Source organism: Myotis brandtii, unplaced genomic scaffold (genome assembly GCF_000412655.1).
Source record: "Myotis brandtii unplaced genomic scaffold, ASM41265v1 scaffold470, whole genome shotgun sequence".
Taxonomy (NCBI): domain Eukaryota; kingdom Metazoa; phylum Chordata; class Mammalia; order Chiroptera; family Vespertilionidae; genus Myotis; species Myotis brandtii.
The window spans coordinates 2,748,003-2,767,415 of record NW_005367953.1 but is presented as its reverse complement, the minus strand read 5'-3'; the positions used below and the strand labels follow the sequence as shown (position 1 = coordinate 2,767,415).

At 46.8% G+C, this 19,413-nt stretch overlaps 1 protein-coding gene across 4 annotated transcripts in view; it reads left to right on the top strand.

Moving 5' to 3' along the window:
• GRAMD3 (GRAM domain containing 3) overlaps nt 1-19,413 on the top strand; it is a 140,492-nt gene that overhangs the window by 100,817 nt on the left and 20,262 nt on the right. For 3 of the 4 annotated variants that reach the window (XM_014547318.1, XM_014547320.1, XM_005875844.2), the window contains exons 2-5: nt 11,772-11,891; nt 14,927-15,038; nt 17,262-17,328; nt 18,258-18,361. In XM_014547318.1, coding sequence (XP_014402804.1) covers nt 11,772-11,891; nt 14,927-15,038; nt 17,262-17,328; nt 18,258-18,361 — 403 coding nt within the window. Of the gene's footprint in view, nt 1-11,771; nt 11,892-12,818; nt 13,356-14,926; nt 15,039-17,261; nt 17,329-18,257; nt 18,362-19,413 lie in introns of those variants that run through there. The other variant, XM_014547319.1, reaches the window with a different exon arrangement.

Here is a 19,413-nt window from a genome sequence, read left to right as displayed (position 1 = left end):
TTTAGTGTGTGTGTGTGTGTGTGTGTGTGTGTGTGTGTGTGTGTGTGTGTGCGTGCGTGTTTTTTTTAAGCCTTAAATGTTACTGTGCTATTCATAGGTAAAATATTCTCTTCTGGCTAAATACATGTATTTCTGGCATGATACATTCATTCTCTCTCCCTCCCTCCCTCGCTCCCTCCCTCCCTCCCTCCCTCCCTCTCCAAATAAAAGTTGTCATAGGTATGGTAACGAGAAATGAAATTTAACGCAAGAAGAGATGTGTTAACATAAAAGAACATTCTGCCCATGACGTTTGCTGCCCATCACGTTTACTAGTGATGCCTCCTCTGGGGCGTCTCAGCCTCCTCCCTTTCTCACTTGCCATCTGGTCCTCCTTCCTGCTCCTTCCTGGACAAGTACCTCTCACTCGGGTCTCTGTGACATCGCTCTCTTCCAGCACCCAGCTACCAGAAGATACACAGTAATTGTCTCAGGTGTGTCATCCTCATTCATCTGTGCCTCCTCCCAGGAGACCATGGCGGGGCCCTGGTTTTCCCTGATTATTTGGAACCGCTCTGCTCCGCTGCGCCCTTATCCCTCCATCCTCATATACTGCTCGCCTCTCAGGTTTTTGTACCTCTTACACCTCTTCTCTTGGGCATTCCCGATAGACGAGTTACTTGTTCTTTCCTTTCTCCTTCCTTATACACTGAGCCTTTTTATTACTTTTGCCTGAAGTCCTTGTCCTCCCAATGTTGTATGATCCTTGGTCCTCTGTTCCTTTAAAGTGGGGCTCCAACGTGAGCCCCCACTTAGTTCTGAAAAATCCAAATGGAGGCATTAACTTTTTTTTATTCTGGGTTTTTTTAAAATATATTTTTATTGATTTCAGAGAGGAAAAGAGAGAGAGAGGGAAACATCAATGATGAGAGCCATTGATCGGCTGCCACCCCACAGTGGGGATCAAGCCCGCAATCCAAGCATGTGCCTTGACTGGGAATCGAACCGTGACCTCCTGGATGATTGGTTGATGCTCAATCATTGAGCCTTGCAGGCTGGGCTTATTTGGGGCTTATTCTGGATTCCATGCCCTGTCCTTTTTCTCTCCTGTCTTTCTGTTTTGGTAACTTTTTCATTCTACTTTTTAAATCTAGTTTTTCCCCAAACACATCCTTCAGGCCAAATGCCTCAATTAAATAGATGTCCTCTAATATATCTTAGGAATATAAAAGTGACTTATTTTGACATTCAGCAATTGCTGATTTGGAAGCTGTTTTGAAGAACCACTTTTTTAAAAAATATATTTTATTGATTTTTTACAGAGAGGAAGGGAGAGGGATAGAGAGTTAGAAACATCGATGAGAGAGAAACATCGATCAGCTGCCTCCTGCACACCTCCTACTGGGAATGTGCACGCAACCCAGGTACATGCCCTTGACTGGAATCGAACCCGGGACCCTTCAGTCCGCAGGCCGACGCTCTATCCACTGAGCCACACCGGTTAGGGCTTGAAGAACCACCTTGAAAAAGGAGTGAAAGTAAAAGAAGAAGGAGAAAAGGAGTGAAGATAGAAATATAAAAAAATAATACTTAAAGTCCCTGCCCCTGAGAAAATTATATTCTGGTTTGAAAGACATATTAAATATATATATTTTAGAAATGTTGTTAGCAGTGAGCACTACAACATTCCCAATAATGTGTGTGTGATGAGGCTGTAAATAACAAAAAGGCACTCACATCAGAGCATCAATCTACCTTCTCTGGGAATTGGAAAAGCCAGTGACCACCTCCTTGATGCATTTTCTTTTATTGTTTCCTAATGATGCTTGGTCTCAAAATACCACTGCTGAGAAGTGTTTTGGTTTGATTATGATTTTGCTTACAATTGTTTCTTCCAACAGTGGAGACAGTATGATCAAGTTTCCATATGGTTTTAAATTATTGCTCATCTAACTAATCATCAGTTTGAGAACTAAATTTGCAACGCGGTGATTCAGTGAAAAGATGGCCTTATTCTCCCCTCTCCCACCTTCAACATGGCCCTCTTCCGGTAAATCTTGGGAAGGCGTTCACCACATAGACAAAATACATACCCAAGCCCAATATTCAATGCTGAGTGTTGTCCTGTACTGCAAATACACTCAAAGTTGTCTGATCCACAAGAAGTAATTGCACAATTTCTTACGTCCAGACACTGGGGCCAGTATCAGAAGGGTATATAACCTGGCATGGAACAGTGGATAGTGGTGGGCAGTTAGGAAGGATCAGAGAGGATATTGCAGGCCAGAACAAGAGCCAGTGTGCAAGGTGGCGCATGGTGTAAGCGAGGCCGTGGTGAGAAGACCAACATAGCTGGCATGGAGAATTCCTTCTGAAAAGTAGAGGGAGACTGAAAACTCTGGAGGGCCTTGGCTCATCTCCAGATGCCTTAACGTGATGCTCAATGGACAGCCATTGTTGGTTCTGGACCAGTGGCCTGACATAATGGAGGCAGTGTCTCAGGAGGATGAATCGGGCATTGATGTCCCAGAGACTTGCAGAGGGAGACCCTGGAGGTCACTGCTGTGTGTTCCAGAGGTCACAGGGGAACGTCCGCAGCTGTCCTCTCTGCTGACTTCATCTTATGCCAGCAACAAAGCCGTGTGGGGTGTGTGTGTGTGTTTTTAACATAAGCTCGTTTGAGTTGGGTTTCTATCCTCTCAGAATCAGAATCCTGACATTTAAACACTTTGCGGGGTTGAGTTGCCTTAGGCTTTGAAAGAAAAGCAATGACTTAGGAAAACAGAATCGGGAATAGATGTAGGGTGGGAATGAATCACGTGCTTGTCCATGGAGCAGTGACTTGTCCACTCGCATGAGCACAGTGGGGGCTCTGTGGGACCAGGTTAAAGAGGTGCGGCGGGCCGGTTGGTGGCCTGGTCTAAGCCATTCGCCCAGCCCTGGTGTTCAGCTGAGCTTTAGGTATTGCTCTTTGCCATGGCCATATGCTTGGGCCTCAACAGAAATAGTATCCAACCGGCAGACCCCTGCCCCTGCAAAATCAGATATTCTTTTTGTTGTTCTTTTGGGCTCTTTTGGTTTTTGATACAGTTTACCACCTGCTAACAATGTAAGTCTATTATACTGAAACTAGATCAGCAAACTCCCTCCCACGTCTCCTCTTGTATTCCCTGTAACTGTTCATGGCAAGGCTGCCTTCTCCATCCCCCAGATAACCTTGGGGTTATCTTGGATGTTCCTCTCCATTGCTTGCTCTCTGTACTCCGGCTGGTGGTATCTCTGGGTCATCTCTCCAGTGCAGTCTCTGCTTCTTGCCATCAAATCGGTCCCCCTTATCTGCCTCCAGCCTCTTTCCCCCAACCCCTGCTGTTTTTGTACACAGATTCGAAGAAGCACCCATCTCATCCAGGCCCTCCCCTCCACCCCCGTGATGTATGTGTGGGCACTTAATATCCCATTATTCCATTCCTTCTGTTTAAAATTCTTCTATTAATCCCTACTGTGAACCAAGTGAAGTATGAAAACAGCCCTCTCTCTTTAGGAATCAAACTTCACAAGAACCTAATTTCTGCTGCTTTCTGCTCCCTGGACTCCCGATGAAACCAAAGTGCTAGATTTCCTTGTGCGTGTGGCTCTTCCTTGTCTGCGTGCTTTACTTCTGCGTTTCCTTGTATTTTTCGTGCCCTTTTGGTATCTCCACACGTGCACATCGTATGCCCCCAGCTCAATGTCAATCCTTCACAAGAAGCTTTGCACAAATACAGTGTTTCTTTGGGTAGAGAGGTGGCACAGATGACTAATGAAAAAAAGTTTCCTGCTCATAGTTTTTTCTTTATAATGGAAGGTTTTGATTTTTCCATCCACAGGAACTGTTTTTTTGTTGTTGTTTTTTTTATTATTATTGTATGCAAATAGAAATGTAATGTACTCGTCTGTATCTCAGTAGAAATACAGTTACAATCTTTTTTAAAGACATCTTGACCCACCTCCACACAAGCTCATGCTTGTTTCCTCCACAAAACTTCCCTGTTTCTGCTCTTTACAAATAGAAGAGATTTCTGAATTCCCAAGACTCTTTATGGGAGATGCTCCTTACCACCTATATTGTGCTTTATTTATGCAATAAACCAATAACAGGGGCAAAGTCACTTGAGAGCACAGCATCTGGCATTTATCTACATGTGGTAGGAACTCAAACATTCGAAGATAGTAATTCCACCTGTTTTTTGGATCTACTCTGAATTTTACATCTTCTCTATGAGTATATTAATAAATATCTTTTATAAATGTTTATCAAAACAATATAGTACGTTAAAGTTTATAATGAATTCAGTCCCCTTTCCCATTCTCCATCTGGCTCCCAGTAGCTTTGTTTAACTACCTGATAAGTACGTTAAAGTTTATAATGAATTCAGTCCCCTTTCCAGTAGCTTTGTTTTAACTACCTGATTTTAGGTGTAGTGGTTATTTTATTATCTATAAAAATATATGCATCCTGCTCTTTCTTACTAATTTTAAACCTTATCTCCCAACTTCCTGTTTTGATGGAACATAAGATTCAACTCACGCTAGCTCCCTGCCTCCCTCTTCCCACTCCCAGTTTTAAATAGGCATACCACTCTTTCCCATTTTCATTCGTTTATGTCTTAGAAAAATACATCAACCTACATCTCTTGTTAAATCAATTTGACTCCAGACTTTCTAGGATTTTAGTAACCTCTGCCTTTCTTTCACTCTTTTCTGGCTCATATTTTTTCTTCAATAATACCGTCTCCTTTTTTTTCTATTGAAAATTTCTATTCATTTGATATGGAAATGGCTGGCTTAAACACGTCTTCTTGTTCGCCCTCACTTTTTCTCTTTTTGTATTTCTGTATCTTGATGCTATCTTCCAAACCTTTGGTTAAATATATAGGTCTGATTGAGAAGAGAGGAGGGAGAGGGCCACGTGATTGTAAGGGGGAGGGGGGAGCGGGGGTAGAGCATTCCAGGCAGAGGGAACAGCCAGTGTCCGGGTTTTTCTCGTGGGGAGTGGCGGGAAAGAGGGGGATCAGAGGGATCAGGATGGGCGGACAGGGACGTCACAAAGTGCCGCATGGACTATTAGGCTTTGGACTCAGAGAATTGAGGGGTTAAGGAAGGTTTCCTTTTCCACAACATTGTAATCTGATGTATGGGCCCTGCCCGCTTTCTCTGAAGATATTAATTCAAAGGCTTGGTGGTGTTTTTCTTGTATTGAGTTTTCTCCTGTTCTCTCAAGTCAGTTTCCTAAGAATTTTACCTTCTTGTTGATTTATCTTGGTCTTTTAAGACTTCAGAGTTTCTTCGAATATCTGGCAATGCTTTGTTGTCATTTCATAGTTAGAATAAATGAGGGACTAGAGCAGGCTTGGAGAAACATGGGTAGGGAGCTGGCACTTCGCCTGGAGACGCCCTCATTCAAAACAAGGATGAGAAGGATTTACTCTGGGGCTCCACCCTCTATACCAGGTACCCTGGTTTTCTGCACCTAAGTTGCGTTTTTAATGGACAGACAGCCCTTCTGATATTTTCCCCCCAGGGGCTAAGTACCTGACTGGCAAGAGTGGGTGAGGGAGTCAGAGATTTCTCACCAAACACCTTCAAGGTGATCAGCTGTTTCATCAATTTATAGCATCCTCCTCCTGTAGCCCCTCCTGGAATCTGACAGACACATCACTTTTCCCTGTCCGGGGTGCCCCTGTTCTCAACTACAGCTTCCTCTACTTTGCTGCAAGAGTTAAATTGGACTTTACTTTCTACTTTCCATTTCCCAGAAGTTTCACTCTTCTGTTTACAGTTCCCCGCCAATGTTGTAGCAGGAGGATTATTACTTCTTTTATAAATACTCAGACAGGAGGGGTAGACATTGTGTTCCTGACCTCCTTCTCAAACTGGAAGCCTGTCCCAAATACTCAGACAGGAGGGGTAGACATTGTGTTCCTGATCTCCTTCTCAAACTGGAAGCCTGTCCTGTCCTGCTCCACTATAGGTTTTGCTAAAGAATACAGTGTTTTGGTATTCCTTTTTTTTCTATCTGCCATACACCTATCAAGGAAAACAAAAGTTAATTTGTCATTAACATTTTATTTTAACATTATACTGACCCCTAATATCTGCTTAACTTCTTCTAAATGCTAAAATTATTCTTTTAAAAAGTCAATTCTAGAATATTGCCAAGAATATTGCAGTTATGATAAGAATTGTTTTCCCTAAATGTTTTCATCAACAGCCCACTAGAAAAATTGGCAAAATGTATACAGAGGCTAATTTACAAAACTGAAAATTTTTTAAAATCTTGAACATATAAAAATAGTACACTCAGTCTTATTCATAAGGAGAGAAATGCAAATGTCAAAACTATAACGGGATTTTTTTAAAAGTTTAGCACCTTGTTAGTAAGAATGTATAATCACTGTTATACAGAGTCTCTCTCTGGGAGAACATTTAGATGGGTCACAAACCCTCTACAGGGGACAACTTAGTGATGACTATAAAATTTTAAAAGTATGTACTTCTTGATTTATTTAACTTTATTTTTATTGTTGACACTGTTACAGATGTCCCTCATTTTCCCCTCCTTTGCCCACTCCCACCCAGCCCCTGACGCCCCTTCCCTCTGGCCATCAACACACTGTTGTCTGTGTCCATGGGCTATGCATATTTGCTCTTTGGCTAATCCCGTCATCTTCTTTCATCCAGTCCCCCCATCCCCCTCCCCTCTGGCAGCTGTCAGTGAGTCCCGTGTATCCGTGCCTCTGTTTCTATTTTGTTAGTCAGTTTGTTTTGTTTACTAGATTCCACAGGAGGTAAGGTGATATGGTGTTTGTCTTTCTCTGACTGGCTCAAACAATTACGTACATTTTGACACAGTCCCATTTCCAGGAAATTGTCCTATGGAAAGTTTCACACACATGATAAACATACAGGACGTTTGTTGTGGTGGTGTTTATATTTGTAGCAAGACTGAAACCCACCTAAATGCCCATCAATAAGGAACTGGTTAGATTATGATCCACGCATTACAGTGAACTCTGTGCAGTCGTTAAGAAGAATGAGGAAACTGTGTGTGGTGTCAGGAAAAGCACCGAGACACAGTAAATTAAACACAAAACAAACAGGTAGAGAATAGCAGGCTCTCATTTGAGCTTAAAAGTACACACGCTCATGCACACAGACTCCCAGAAGGACACACAGGGGCTGGGACGGCAGTAGGTACCCCTGGAGAGAAACGGGGGCCCCATGAGACACGGGTAGAAGGGAGATTTGTTTCCATTTGTAACTTTTGAGTGGTGGACTTGTGCCTCTAGCACCTATTCAGAAATAAATGTGTAGGTAGATAACGAAGGAAAATGTATATTGTATCAGAATAATGAGTGAAAGGCCCTTCTTCCTGCCTTAAAAATCGAGTTGGGAGATTCTGAGTTTACTTTGCAGGTGGGGAGGCTGAGGGGTTGGGGAGGCCCTGGTCTCCATCACACCCCCGAACCTGACGCACCCCGTTCTGCTTCCCTTTTTCGGTCTGTGTGACTGATGTCTCTGCACTGGGGCTGCTGCCCCGTGGTCCCCGGCACCTTCCTCTGCCCCTGGAGCCCGTCTCCTTGCTTCCCAAGTGTTGCCGCCCTGGCCTGCCTGCCGTGGAGCCACTCAGCAGGCAGCACCCGAAACCCAGGGTCTGCCCGGCCCCAGGCCTTGGCCCGTCCACGTCCACGTGCAGCCCCGTTATCAGTGCAGGGTTACGGCCACAGTGGCCTGTTGCAGACCTGGCCTGACTCAGCAGTCCCCGGGCGACGAGCTTATCCCAGCGAGGTCCTGTGCGAGAACATATCCCACCTTCAAGTCACTTCTAAACCTTTGTTGGTCAAGACTGTAGTCTCGGGAAATGGTGATCAGGGATTTTAAAATGATAATGGATGTAAAACTACCATCACCTGTCCTATCCTAAGGGAGTTTAGTGACATGTTTTATGCCCCAGCCTAGACTAACTTAACGTGAAGGTAGTAGACTCACACACGGGTGTTTGCCGCTGTAATTAGAAAGGAGCACAGCCCCCCGGCTGAGCCTCAGGCAGGCCCTTGTTTTCAGGTTCCTGCGATGCAGCTTAGTCATTGCTGAGCCCAGTAGCTGCTTATCTGACGTGCATGTGATGATGCCTGGATACAACGTGTTCTCGGCAGGAGGGGCGGCAGGAGGTTAATGTGTCCGGAGAACAGAGTCTCTCTCTGGGAGGAATGAGAGTGGACCCATATAAGAATTCTAATTCTGAATCTTCGTGAAATCCAAATCACGTTCTCATCCGATCCGTGAGGCCTGGGAATGGACAGGCGTTGGGCTGATAGGCGCTGTCTGACCTGTTGTGTATTTACAGGTTGTGTGACAGTGGGGGGCAGCGTCTCAGTGGAGCAAGCACTTCCCAGTGGGGAACACAAACGCGGTCCCCTGATAGGAGCGTCAGGCTCGGTTGGTGTGAGCATGGCTGTCTCACAGCTCTGAAATTCCTACTGAAAAGCTTTCAGGGCCCCTATGGATGCTTGAATGGGTTGGAGGTGGGAGAGGAAAGAACCGCCCTGGCCCAGGGGAAGGTGGGCCCTGTGCTCCAGCATCAGCTGCTCCGCGGCTCCTTGTAGCTGTCACTCACTCCTCTCTCCCGCTTGTCCCGCTCCAAGCATCCTGCCCTGTCAGCAGGGACTTGTCCAAAAACATTGTTGAAAGAGGAGGACTGTCTTTTTTTTTTTTTTTTTAAGCTTAGCTGTGTTAACTCTTTAGTTAGTGTCCCTGAAAGGGCCTTACTTTGTGTGTTAACTCTTTAGTTAGTGTCCCTGAAAGGGCCTTGCTTTGTTTTATTTTTTTTTTTTAAAGCAAAACTGATTCCTTTATTTTCATGATTTAAATGAGACGTGTTATTTCATCTCCACCGCCCGCTTCCCTGACAGTAACTTAGTTACTGAGACGCGGTGAGGAAGCACTCCGCCCCCTCCCACACTCTGCTCCTCAGACAGGAGTCTCCACTGTTTGACTTCTGCATAGTTTCATCTGCTGCTGACAGGCCTCTGAGGGTCGGGGGCGGGTTTGCGGAATAATCTCTCCTGTTGGTAGGAATTAGCTTGCTTCAGTTCCCGTAGCATCTTTAAGTAAAACAAACAAACAAACAAAAACTAAAATTGAATTGGTCCCTAGATGAACTTCACTGACTCTTTGAGATGCTACAGAATGAATCCCACGTCGGTCAACACACATAAATGACCACCATGAGCAAAATGCTGAGCTAAGTGCAGTGGGGGGGACGGAGGGGGAGGAGGAGGACAGAAGTTCCCTGCTTTTAAGGAGTTTATTTAGCCTAGCAGTTGGCTAAGCCGTTTGAGAGGAAGAAGTTAACAGAACAAGGCACTGGTTAATTCGGGGCCTGGTGAGTGATCAAGCCGGCAGCAGCGGAGCCGAGACCACTGGGTTAGACGGCTCTGTGGAGCCAGTGCGCACCACCCCAGGGCCTCAAGGACAGACCCAGCACTGGAGGCCAAGTGCAAGTGTAAGGAAAAGTGGGGTGGACACTACCTAGAAAGAAGCTGGTTAACTTGAGCAGACCTGTGTGTTCTGTCCTTCAGAGGCACGGCTTGGTGGGTTGACAGGTGTGCACCGCACCTTCTCAGTGCTGAGCCGGGCCCTGAACCAGGACCACCACAGGGCGAAGCACTCAGCGCCCTGCCCCGCACACAGGTGCTGCCCAGCTGGGGCCGGGAGAGGCGGGAACACAGCCAGCTTTGCTTCCTAGCACCTTGGTGCTGGGCTAAGCAAGGGGCACCTTATCTCTGCCAGGCTGTGTACCAGGGGGGCTCCATCCAAACAGAGAGGCCCCTCGTTATTGTGGGGGTGAGGTGGCTCTTGCTAAGGACACACAGGTACTGCCCGGGACCACGGTGGCTCTGCCTCTGAGTCTTAATCTGGCCCGGCCTGAAATGCAGTAAATATTTGAATAACAGCTGAGATGGATTGTTGAAGTTCCACGCACACTGGTCGCCCTACTTCAGGAGGGACTCTCGTGTGGGTTTCTGCCTGATGCTGCTGAAGGAAGGGTGCTGTGTGTGCCTTGGGGGGAGAGGGGAAAGGCAGAGATAGGCTTGAAGGCCCCTTAGCAGTTCTAAAATGCTTTTAAACTTGATGCTAAATTTAGGTAAAGTCCTCTCTTTGAAACCAAAGCAGTGTTTTCCTATTACTATTTCAAGGCTCTCCACATCCCTTCTGTCACATGATGCAGTTCGGTTATGGACTGAGGCCCTTTATAAGAGTTCTAAGTGCTTTGAGAAGGACTGAAGAAGTTGAGGGCTGGGCCTTTGTCCCTGAATAGGTATCTGTTTAGGAAAAGAGAAATCCTAACTACCAAATGGGAGCACCAGCCATCTGTGGGGATTATTCATGGATCCCTTGTCAGAGATACTTGGCCTTGATTTTGACACCACAATGGAATTTTCACGAGCGGTAAAATGTGGTAAATCAGCAACCACAAAGCTTAACCTAACCAGTAACACTTCCTGCCTGCATGTTCACTGGCAGGTGAAGATACCGAAGGGGTGCTAAGTTAGGATTAAAATGAGCTAAACTGTCATAGCAATGCGATGTTAATAAGCCTTCCCTCCTCGCTCAGCCACCATGGGGTTCTCACATTCTCAGTAAGTGTGTTCTGTGAGTTCTTTGCTGTGCAGGCTGACACCCAGGAAGGTCTGACCCATGAACAACACCTGTATTCTCCCTCCCCTGGTTCCTGCCTCTCCTCTTCCCACGCTAGGAGTGGTGTCTTCTGTTCCTGAGGTGGAGGGGCCACCTCCGTGTCCAGCACACTAATCCACCTCCATCCTCAGTGATTCGGTGTGCAGACCCTCTTGACTGACTTTCCTCTCTCTTCCCTCTTCACCAAGGTCAAACCTAGTCTTCCAAAAGCCTATTGATGGGATTATATACCACCAGTGTCCCAGACTCTGGGTCAGGATAAAAATCAGTCAGATTCCCAGCCCACCTGGAGTTCTTGCACTGAAGAGCTAATAAGGGGGCTAGATGGATAGATAGGTGGTTGAGGGGGTGGGGGAGTGGATGCATGGGAGGGAGACAGACAGACAGAGACAGAGAGAGAACACACATGTACACCAAGACCTATCAGATGGACAGACCTGAGTTTGAATCCCAACTCAGACAAATGCTAGTTCTGCAAACTTGGGTAAGATAGTTACTATCTGAGAGCCTCAGATTACACATCTGTCACATGGGGAAATAATCCCGCCTGGCCGGGGTGGGTGGTTGTGCAGACAGGTGAGAGACTGCCACTTGCCTAAGAGGTGCTTGCTTAAATAACAACAGCCCAAAGTGGGGCCCGGACAACTACAACAGAAGGTGATTAAGTGACACAAGCCAGGCAAACAAAGGGCCGCGGGGTTTCCCGGAAGGCAGGCGCGCACCTGGCTGAGGGCTGGGAGTGCCTGTGCGCAGGGGCCCTCCCAGCCTCCAGGTGATCTGCACTCTGCGCGCGGCGAGGCAGGGCAGAGCAGGGCCCGGCACAGACCTGGGAGGCAGCAAGTCCTCACAGAGTCCGCTGTTTACCTGCTGAAGCCCGCCGAGCGGGGTTGCAATGGAGGTTTGGAAAGGGCACAGCCGCCCCAGTTGACCTCAGCCTGTTGGTGGGGACGGAGGAGCATTCCACGCTCCAGAAGGCGAGGTGACTTCACCATTTTTTCCCGTCCACCCCCGCGCTGGATGTCTAAGGTGAAGCGATTTTCTCTCTTCTGCAGCTCAGAGGCTGAGAATGGTGTGGAGGAGAAAAAGAAGGTCTGCAGGTCGCCCACAGCCCAGTCTCCCACCCCATCCAGCGAGGCCGAGTCCCCAGACCCGAAGAGAGTCGTCTGCCTGCGGTGAGTCCTCACGCCCACTTGGTTCTTCTTGCTGCTGGGAGGAGCTGGCGATTCCAGCTCTATGGTGGTGGTTAAAAGAGTGCAAGAGGGTTGTCTGTAGGCCAACAACACCCCGAGAAAGAAGCGGGTGTTTTTCCTTGAGATCCCGGCACCTGGCGCTTGTCTTCCTTGCTCATGTCCTTCTGAAAGAAGCACTTTTCTCCTTTCCGCCCAGCCTGCTGCGGAGTGTCTGGCCTTTCCTGAGAGCACTGGCTTTGCTAACTGATGAAGCCGGGTGGCCCTCTTTCCGGACTAGGTTTATAAAGCACCTGGGAAGGCCTGCCCAGGCTGGAGTGTCTGCTTCGCCTCTGGGTGTGCACACCTGCTGTCTCACTCTCCTGGCAGCCACGAAAAAGAGTGGAGAGAACCCCACCGGGGGTCCCCAGGCCGGCTGTACAGGCTGGGACCACGGTTTGGTGGTGGGGCTGTGGGGGGACTGGCAGTTTTGAGATGTGGAGCTGCGGTCCCCATCCCTCCCCGAGGCACCAGTATGTGCTGTCCTTCCCATGAGAGGAAGAAGTAGGAACGAAAGAGTGGCATTTTGCCCTGAAAAGAGAAGGTTAAACCAGTGGTCAAGTCCGAGTGAGGTGGCCCTGGATCTGTAGGAGTTGCGGAGTGACCGCCCTCCTCCTGCTGTTAGACCCGTCAGAACGGCTACCTTCTGCGTCCTTTGGCCCCTGCTAGAGGACGAGTGAGTAACTCCTGCTTTCCCTTTCCTCCTGGCTGCCCAGCCCACCCCTTCTCTCCACCTCCATACTTCATGCAGGACCACGTGTAAGTCTTCGCTCTCCCCCAGATTCGCCTGTCACTGCCAGCCCTTTCGCCAGCTGTGCTGCAAGCCTGACCTCACCTCTCACTTTACCCCTGTTTGCTGTAGCCGTTTCCTGTCGGCGCATCCTGTGTCACTCGCCAGATGAGCATGTTGTTTCTTGTGTCTCTCACCATGTGGACTGGCTGCAGCATGCTCCTTTAAAGCACCGCTGGTTTAACTCCAACCTCCCCAGGCTTCTGATGAGATCCATTCTCCTGGCCAGGGCGTGCTTGCTCAGCTGCACAGGGCGTGTGCTCCCCGGAGGTGCCGCCATCCCACTGCTTGGTTTCAGGCTCGGCTCTCGCTGTCTGGAAATTCTTGGTTTTTGCATCAGGGGCCCCGCAGTTTCATTTTGCACTGCTCCTGCTCATAGTCACTTGCGGGAAGTGAGAATAACAGGGTTGAGGAGACCAAAGCCATGCTGTGTAAATATGCACCCCTCCCCCACCGCCAGAGATGGGCGCTCTGTGTGCAGACAGGCCCCTTCTGCTCTTCCTCTTGACGCTGTCAAGGGCTCAGCTTGTCACCTGTGCTTCCCGTCCATGGTTCTTCAGAAGGTCTGATACTGCCTTGACCACTCCATTACTATTTGTTCATTTGGATCAGCAGAACTGGTAGGTTCAAATTAGTGGATAGTATAAGTAATAGGTAATTTGGCATTTGAAAAAAAAATCATTTTATTTTCAAGTACAGTACAAATGATTACTCATAATTTTTTTAGGTAATCCCTAGAATTCTAAAGAAATTTCTATCTGTGAATAGGCTCCGTGGCCAGTACCTGAATCCCAATCAATGTCCCTTGAATAGCTGAGAGGTATCTCACCTGTGGTTTGAGCATCACAGATTCAGAGTCTGGCAGGGGTCTGGGACATCACATAGTCCGCCTTTACACAGCTGAGAAAGCCAGAGCCTAATGTCCCTCTGACTTCAGGCATTTCTGTCCCTCAGCCACACCCATATGCCACTCAGATTGCTTAAAATTCTCCTTATATCAGCTTTGAACCAAAAATTTTAGCTGTGCCTCATTCCAAGGAATCGTATTGTGAAATCATGGATGTCATGGGCCATTTTCCCCCAATAAACAAAAAAAATCTGCATAATCATATCATAAAACTTGTTCATATGTGTATATATACACAAACCTCTAAAAATCACACATGCACCCACTCTGAGATGACTGTGTTGAGCTGTGGGCTGAGGCCATGTGCAGTCACACGTCTACTGAATGGAGAGCCTTGACTAGAACTGCCTTAGGAAGGAACCCTGGACTTGACTTCCAAACATGTTGTTCTTTTGTATCCTGATTTCACTCCGACTGTTTTCCCACTCTGGGATGTTTTGTCTCTTTTCCTCACACCCAAATCCTGCTCATCCTACTAGGCCCCATGCATTAAACACACATTGTTCTATTGGTCTCCTCTTCTCTTTCTTCCTGCTAGACTAATTGTCTCTCTACCTCTTCCTAACGTCTGTGATATTATTGTTTTGGTGCTAAATCGTGTACTGCCCTTCTAAGAAGTTTTGTTTTTCATCTATTTTCATTTTCTATTGAGGTATAATTGACATATAACATTATATTAGTTTCGGGTGTACCACATGATTCAATATTTGTAAACATTGTGAAATGCTCGCCGCAGTAAGTCTAGGTGATATCTGTCCTCATCATGCATAGCTACACATTTTTTTCTTGTGATGAGGACTTAGAGAGATGTTTGATTGTGCACAGGCTCCTTAAGGATAAAGACTGTCTTGTGTGTCCCAGGCATTTCACACAATGCTCCACTTAATGAACACCTGTTAAATATTAATAGATTTCTGACATAAAAATGTTTTTGATTGAACTATAGCTGCAATTTTGTTTAATGATCTGCCTCCCATACTCTTTATACTGATTAAAATACTTTTGAGGTGATATAATTATTTTCGCAACTGGATGGTTATATTTCTCTTCTACAAATGGCCATGTCTTCAGTCTGAGATTCCAATCTGCTGAAGCCATCCCAGCCCTAGAGCATCGGCTCTGTAAACCCCTGAGAGGGTGACACGTGGTTGCTGACATCCAGAAGGGCAAGGCGAGCGACAGTTCTTCTTATGAGATGGGATAATAATCAAGATGTATTACAATGAGATGAATGAGCAGCATAAAAAATTCATCCTATAGTCTCCCTGGGTTTTCTTTCCTCAGGTCAAAATCCAGTTTCGATGGTGTCTCTTTAGTGAGTGATAAGAACGACTGCAAAACAGAAAGCAAAAATGACTCTAAGATTGAGAGGAAAAAGTCTTCGTCTTCCAGCCAGGTACGCGGGCGTGGGACATGTGTTATATCCAGGGCGACAGAGCGTGTCGCCAATGGGAAGAAGGAGCCCACGCAGGCAGCTTCCCGCTGGGCAGGACTACATGGGCATTGGTTGTAGAGGATCTAGGAGAAAGGGCGGACCACAGATCCTTCCATCGATTTTTCATCACGATCATAATTTACAGCTGACCTTTCAACATGTATTGAGTGGGACTGAGCCCCAGACTGTGCCCCTAACTCTGACAGGTGCCCACAGGCACCCCCAGCAGGGATCGGCACCGAGTCCCATGCTTGTCTCATAATTGGCCAAGACTGGGAGAGGTGTGACATCCTTGCATTGAAATGAAGGAGTATGGGGACAGAGGCCACCCAGCTGCACACAGAGGAAGACGTGCGGACAGGGGCATTACTTGCTTCTGCTCTAAAATACTAGTACATCGAGGCATCAAGGCATCGAGGCCCAGTTCTGCGCCGTAGCGTGTGACGGACTTACTGGGCCAACAGTGGGGTTTTTTGATAATTCATCCCTAAATACTTGAATATGTGTCTCCTAAGAACTATTACAAAACACTGTTGGCACACCCAAGAAATTTAACTAAATAGTAAGTGCAGAAAATATATTATTAATGTGAAATCCACTTTTTTCAAATGTCCACAATCATCCCAGTAGTGAACACCTTTTATAAAGGCTTTTCTGTTTCCCCTCTCAAACATCCACTCAAGAGCCAGGTATTGCTTTTCATTTCTATCAGTCCCACTACCCTTTTTTTAAAACCTCTTATAACAATGATATGTTTGAAGAGTCCATGGCCTGGGATATTTTTAAATCAAGTGGTGCTCACTGTAACCACTAAAACAATCTCAGTAAAGCCCCCTTGCACACCTGGTAACTTCCTGGAAGCAGAGGTACTCCTAGGAGGCGGCGTGAGGTAACCAACTATATGAGGTGTTTATCTATAAAATAGTAACTTGGGGCCGTCCGTCATCTGCACGGCCTGTCTGAAGCTCTTCTTGACAGCAGTACTAGGGCCACTTTCGCCATTGGGATCACACCTGGTTTGGTAATAGGACATCAAGGATCTGTTTTGCTCCTAAGAGTTTTCCATCGAAAGCATCTGTCAGGCAGAGGGGTGCTTGGAAGGAGGACCCAGCTCTGCCTCTGAGAGCTGTGGTTCCAGGTAACCGGTGTCTCTGAGGCACAGTGTCCTGACCCAGGCAATGGCGATCCTGGGGTGATTTGTGAAAGCATTTTGCCAAGTGTGAAATTTGGTCTGTACATTGTTGTCAGAGTTGTAGAAATAGATGCCTTGAAAATGAAGAGGTTTTCAACATTTCAGACTCTTGGGCCTTCTACCTCCCTTGACAGAAACCCTACCGGTCTTGACGGTCATCTCCCTGGGACACTGGCTAAGGAACCGCCTTCACAGTAACAGTGTTAGTGACAATCCCAGGTAGTAGGTCCTTAGCCGTTTTGTCCCATTTGAGCCTTAGGGCATCCCATGGAGGCAAGTCGTTTTTTTGTTGTTGTTGTGTTGTTTTTTTTAATATATTTTATTGATTTTTTTACAGAGAGGAAGGGAGAGGGATAGAGAGTTAGAAACATCGACGAGAGAGAAACACACTCCCTACTGGGGATGTGCCCGCAACCAAGGCACATGCCCTTGACCGGAATCGAACCTGGGACTCCCCGAGTCCACAGACTGACGCTCTATCCACTGAGCCAAACCGGTTAGGGCGGCAAGTCGTTTTTGACCTCTGGCACAGAAGAGGAAGCTGAGGCCCAGAGAGGCTAAGTGACTAGACCACAATCACATACCAAAGAAGAAGTGTGGCCAACACTTGAACTCAGGTCGATGTGACTACAGAGTTTTTAATAGACTACTCACCTGTAGCCCTAGTGCCCTGGTGAGATTCCTTAGCATCCCTCACATCTCTTACATGGGACATCCTTATCCAGCATCTGGGGAAGGCCAACCACCCGCTGCATCATGGTTATACTGTACATGCAACCAGCAGGGCACTGATCTTGTTGGCAGAGGAACCCTTCGTGCCCTGCCTTCCACTGAAGGGTTGTGTGGGAGACTGTAAGATCAGAGAGATGGAATTCATGAAGATGCTGAAATAAGGGAGGGAACGTGTATTGTGTCATTTAAATTGGAGTTAAAATGTGTGATGTTCCACAAAAAAACTGAGAGCGGCCATGTCTGTTTTGTTCCCACTGTAGTACAAGGCAAATTTGCACTTCCACAAGCTGTTTCTTGATGTCCCGACTGAAGAACCACTGAGGCAAAGTAAGTTGGCTGTTAAAGCTCCATAGTTGAAAAGATGCTCATTGGTTTAGGGGAGGAAGAGGGCTGGGGACTGAATCACCGAGGGGTGGTTTCTGAAAGTCACGAGGCAGCCGCAACGCCAGCTTCATTCAGCTCTCACCGAGGCTCTTCAAAGACGAGTAGAATGGGAACGTGAGTCTCCCTACTTGATATGGAGTCGATCCAAGATGATTCCAGAATGAGGTCCTCGCCTTCCATACCTACTGTTGAAATGCATTGTGTTTGGATTGTTCTGAGATTTAGGATAACAAGCCTGGAGCAAGACAGGCCACTAAAGGAGGCTAAAAGACACACAGATCTGGGTGGACAGACATGTGCTGACACCTGCATTGTGCAGGGCGCAATGATCACACCTAAACACCCTGCCCAGCGTGCCAGCTAAGCACCTGCTTGCTGCTGGCGTTCACCAGGGCCCAGGGCTCCATTCCAGCCCCTCCGTGTACAGTGCTAAGACGAGATGCTGGTTCAGCCATGATCCCCAAGCAGGAAGGCGTGGGTCACATGCTGTACCGGCAGTTGGACCATCTATTTCAAAGGGCGTCACTAGTGACAGTCCCAGGGAAGGAGGGCAGGAGTGCTAAGGTTAGCACAAAGGGACACACCTTCCTACATAGAGGAGATTCCTGAAACACCATTCCTGAACCTCATTGGCAGTGATAGACCTGCCTTTCTGGTTTGATTTTTATGCTAAAATGTGTAAAACTTTGAATGAAAAAAACAAACCCTCGTCTCTACACTTTTACTCCAGTGAAGATGACTGAAAGGGGATGACAGATGTTGTGAGCATGGGAGTGGGTTGTCTCTGCCCATCCCTGAGTCACCAGCGTCTGTACAGAATTCTCGTTCTGCATGTAAATTCCAAGTGATGTAATACGTGTGTATTTTCTCAGGCTTTACCTGTGCTCTGCAGAAAGAAATTTTATACCAAGGGAAGCTCTTTGTGTCAGAAAACTGGATTTGCTTTTATTCCAAGGTCTTTGGAAAAGACACTAAGGTTTGTATCATTTTTCAGGAAGGAAGCTAACCCTGTGGATAGTAATTGCTTTCAGTGTAGCAATATTTGTCAGTATTGTGTCATTATTATACCCTTCATGGTGGTTCCATGAGGGACAGGTTCTGAGTGACAGGTTCTCAATGCCGACACCTCCCTCTCTCCCACAATCCTGCCCTCAATCCTTCTTACCCGGCCGGTGTCACCAGAGAACGCCTTATTCCTATGAAAAGTGATCCACCATCAGTTTTAAGGATGTACATTAAACTAAAACCATTTTGTTAAAAGAAATCCTGATTTTGTTCTGTATTCATACCAGTTAACCATCTAGAAAAAGCTGCTTACAGAGTTCACTTTGTATGTTGCCAGCCCAGAAGGAGCAGGAACTGCAGCATTATGACGGAGTCTGAGAGTCATATACCCACAATCCCCAGTGGGTGCTGACTGACACCTTGGCATCCCCATTAAGTACAGAGCTGGGGAAACAGACGCCCGTGACACACTGAGCCGCTAAGGAGAACAGCCTGAAGGAGTTGGCGGCTTCCCAAGCCACCGCCTTCTAAAACAAGGCCCTTGGGACTGTGGCATCAGAAGGGAAGAGAATTCCATGCCTCTGACATGCTTGCCCTTTGAGCTGTGCTGTCACATCCAGGCCACCCCAATAAGGAGTCAGAGGCACGCCGTGATGGGTGTGCGTGACCGCAGTGAGGTTTCAAGCATTCTGATTTGTGATTATGAGTAAGCAGCTTTTCTATTCATGAAGTAGCTGATTAAAAATTCTCTTTAAGTGGTAGGTATGTTTTATTTAAGTATTCTCCCTACAGCCACGGGCAGTCTTCTAGCTAAAGACCACGTAACCAATAAAATGGAAATTCTTTATTTTGTTGGTGTTGAGTCAGCAAACTAGCATGCTATTTTTAGGTCGAATGTTATTTTTATATTGTTCCCTTTAGTATATAGAGTTGTTTTAGATGCACAGTTATTATCTGAATCATTATAATTCAAAGTGATATTAAGCAGTATTCCACCCTATTTCTAAGATTTCTGGATTCTAA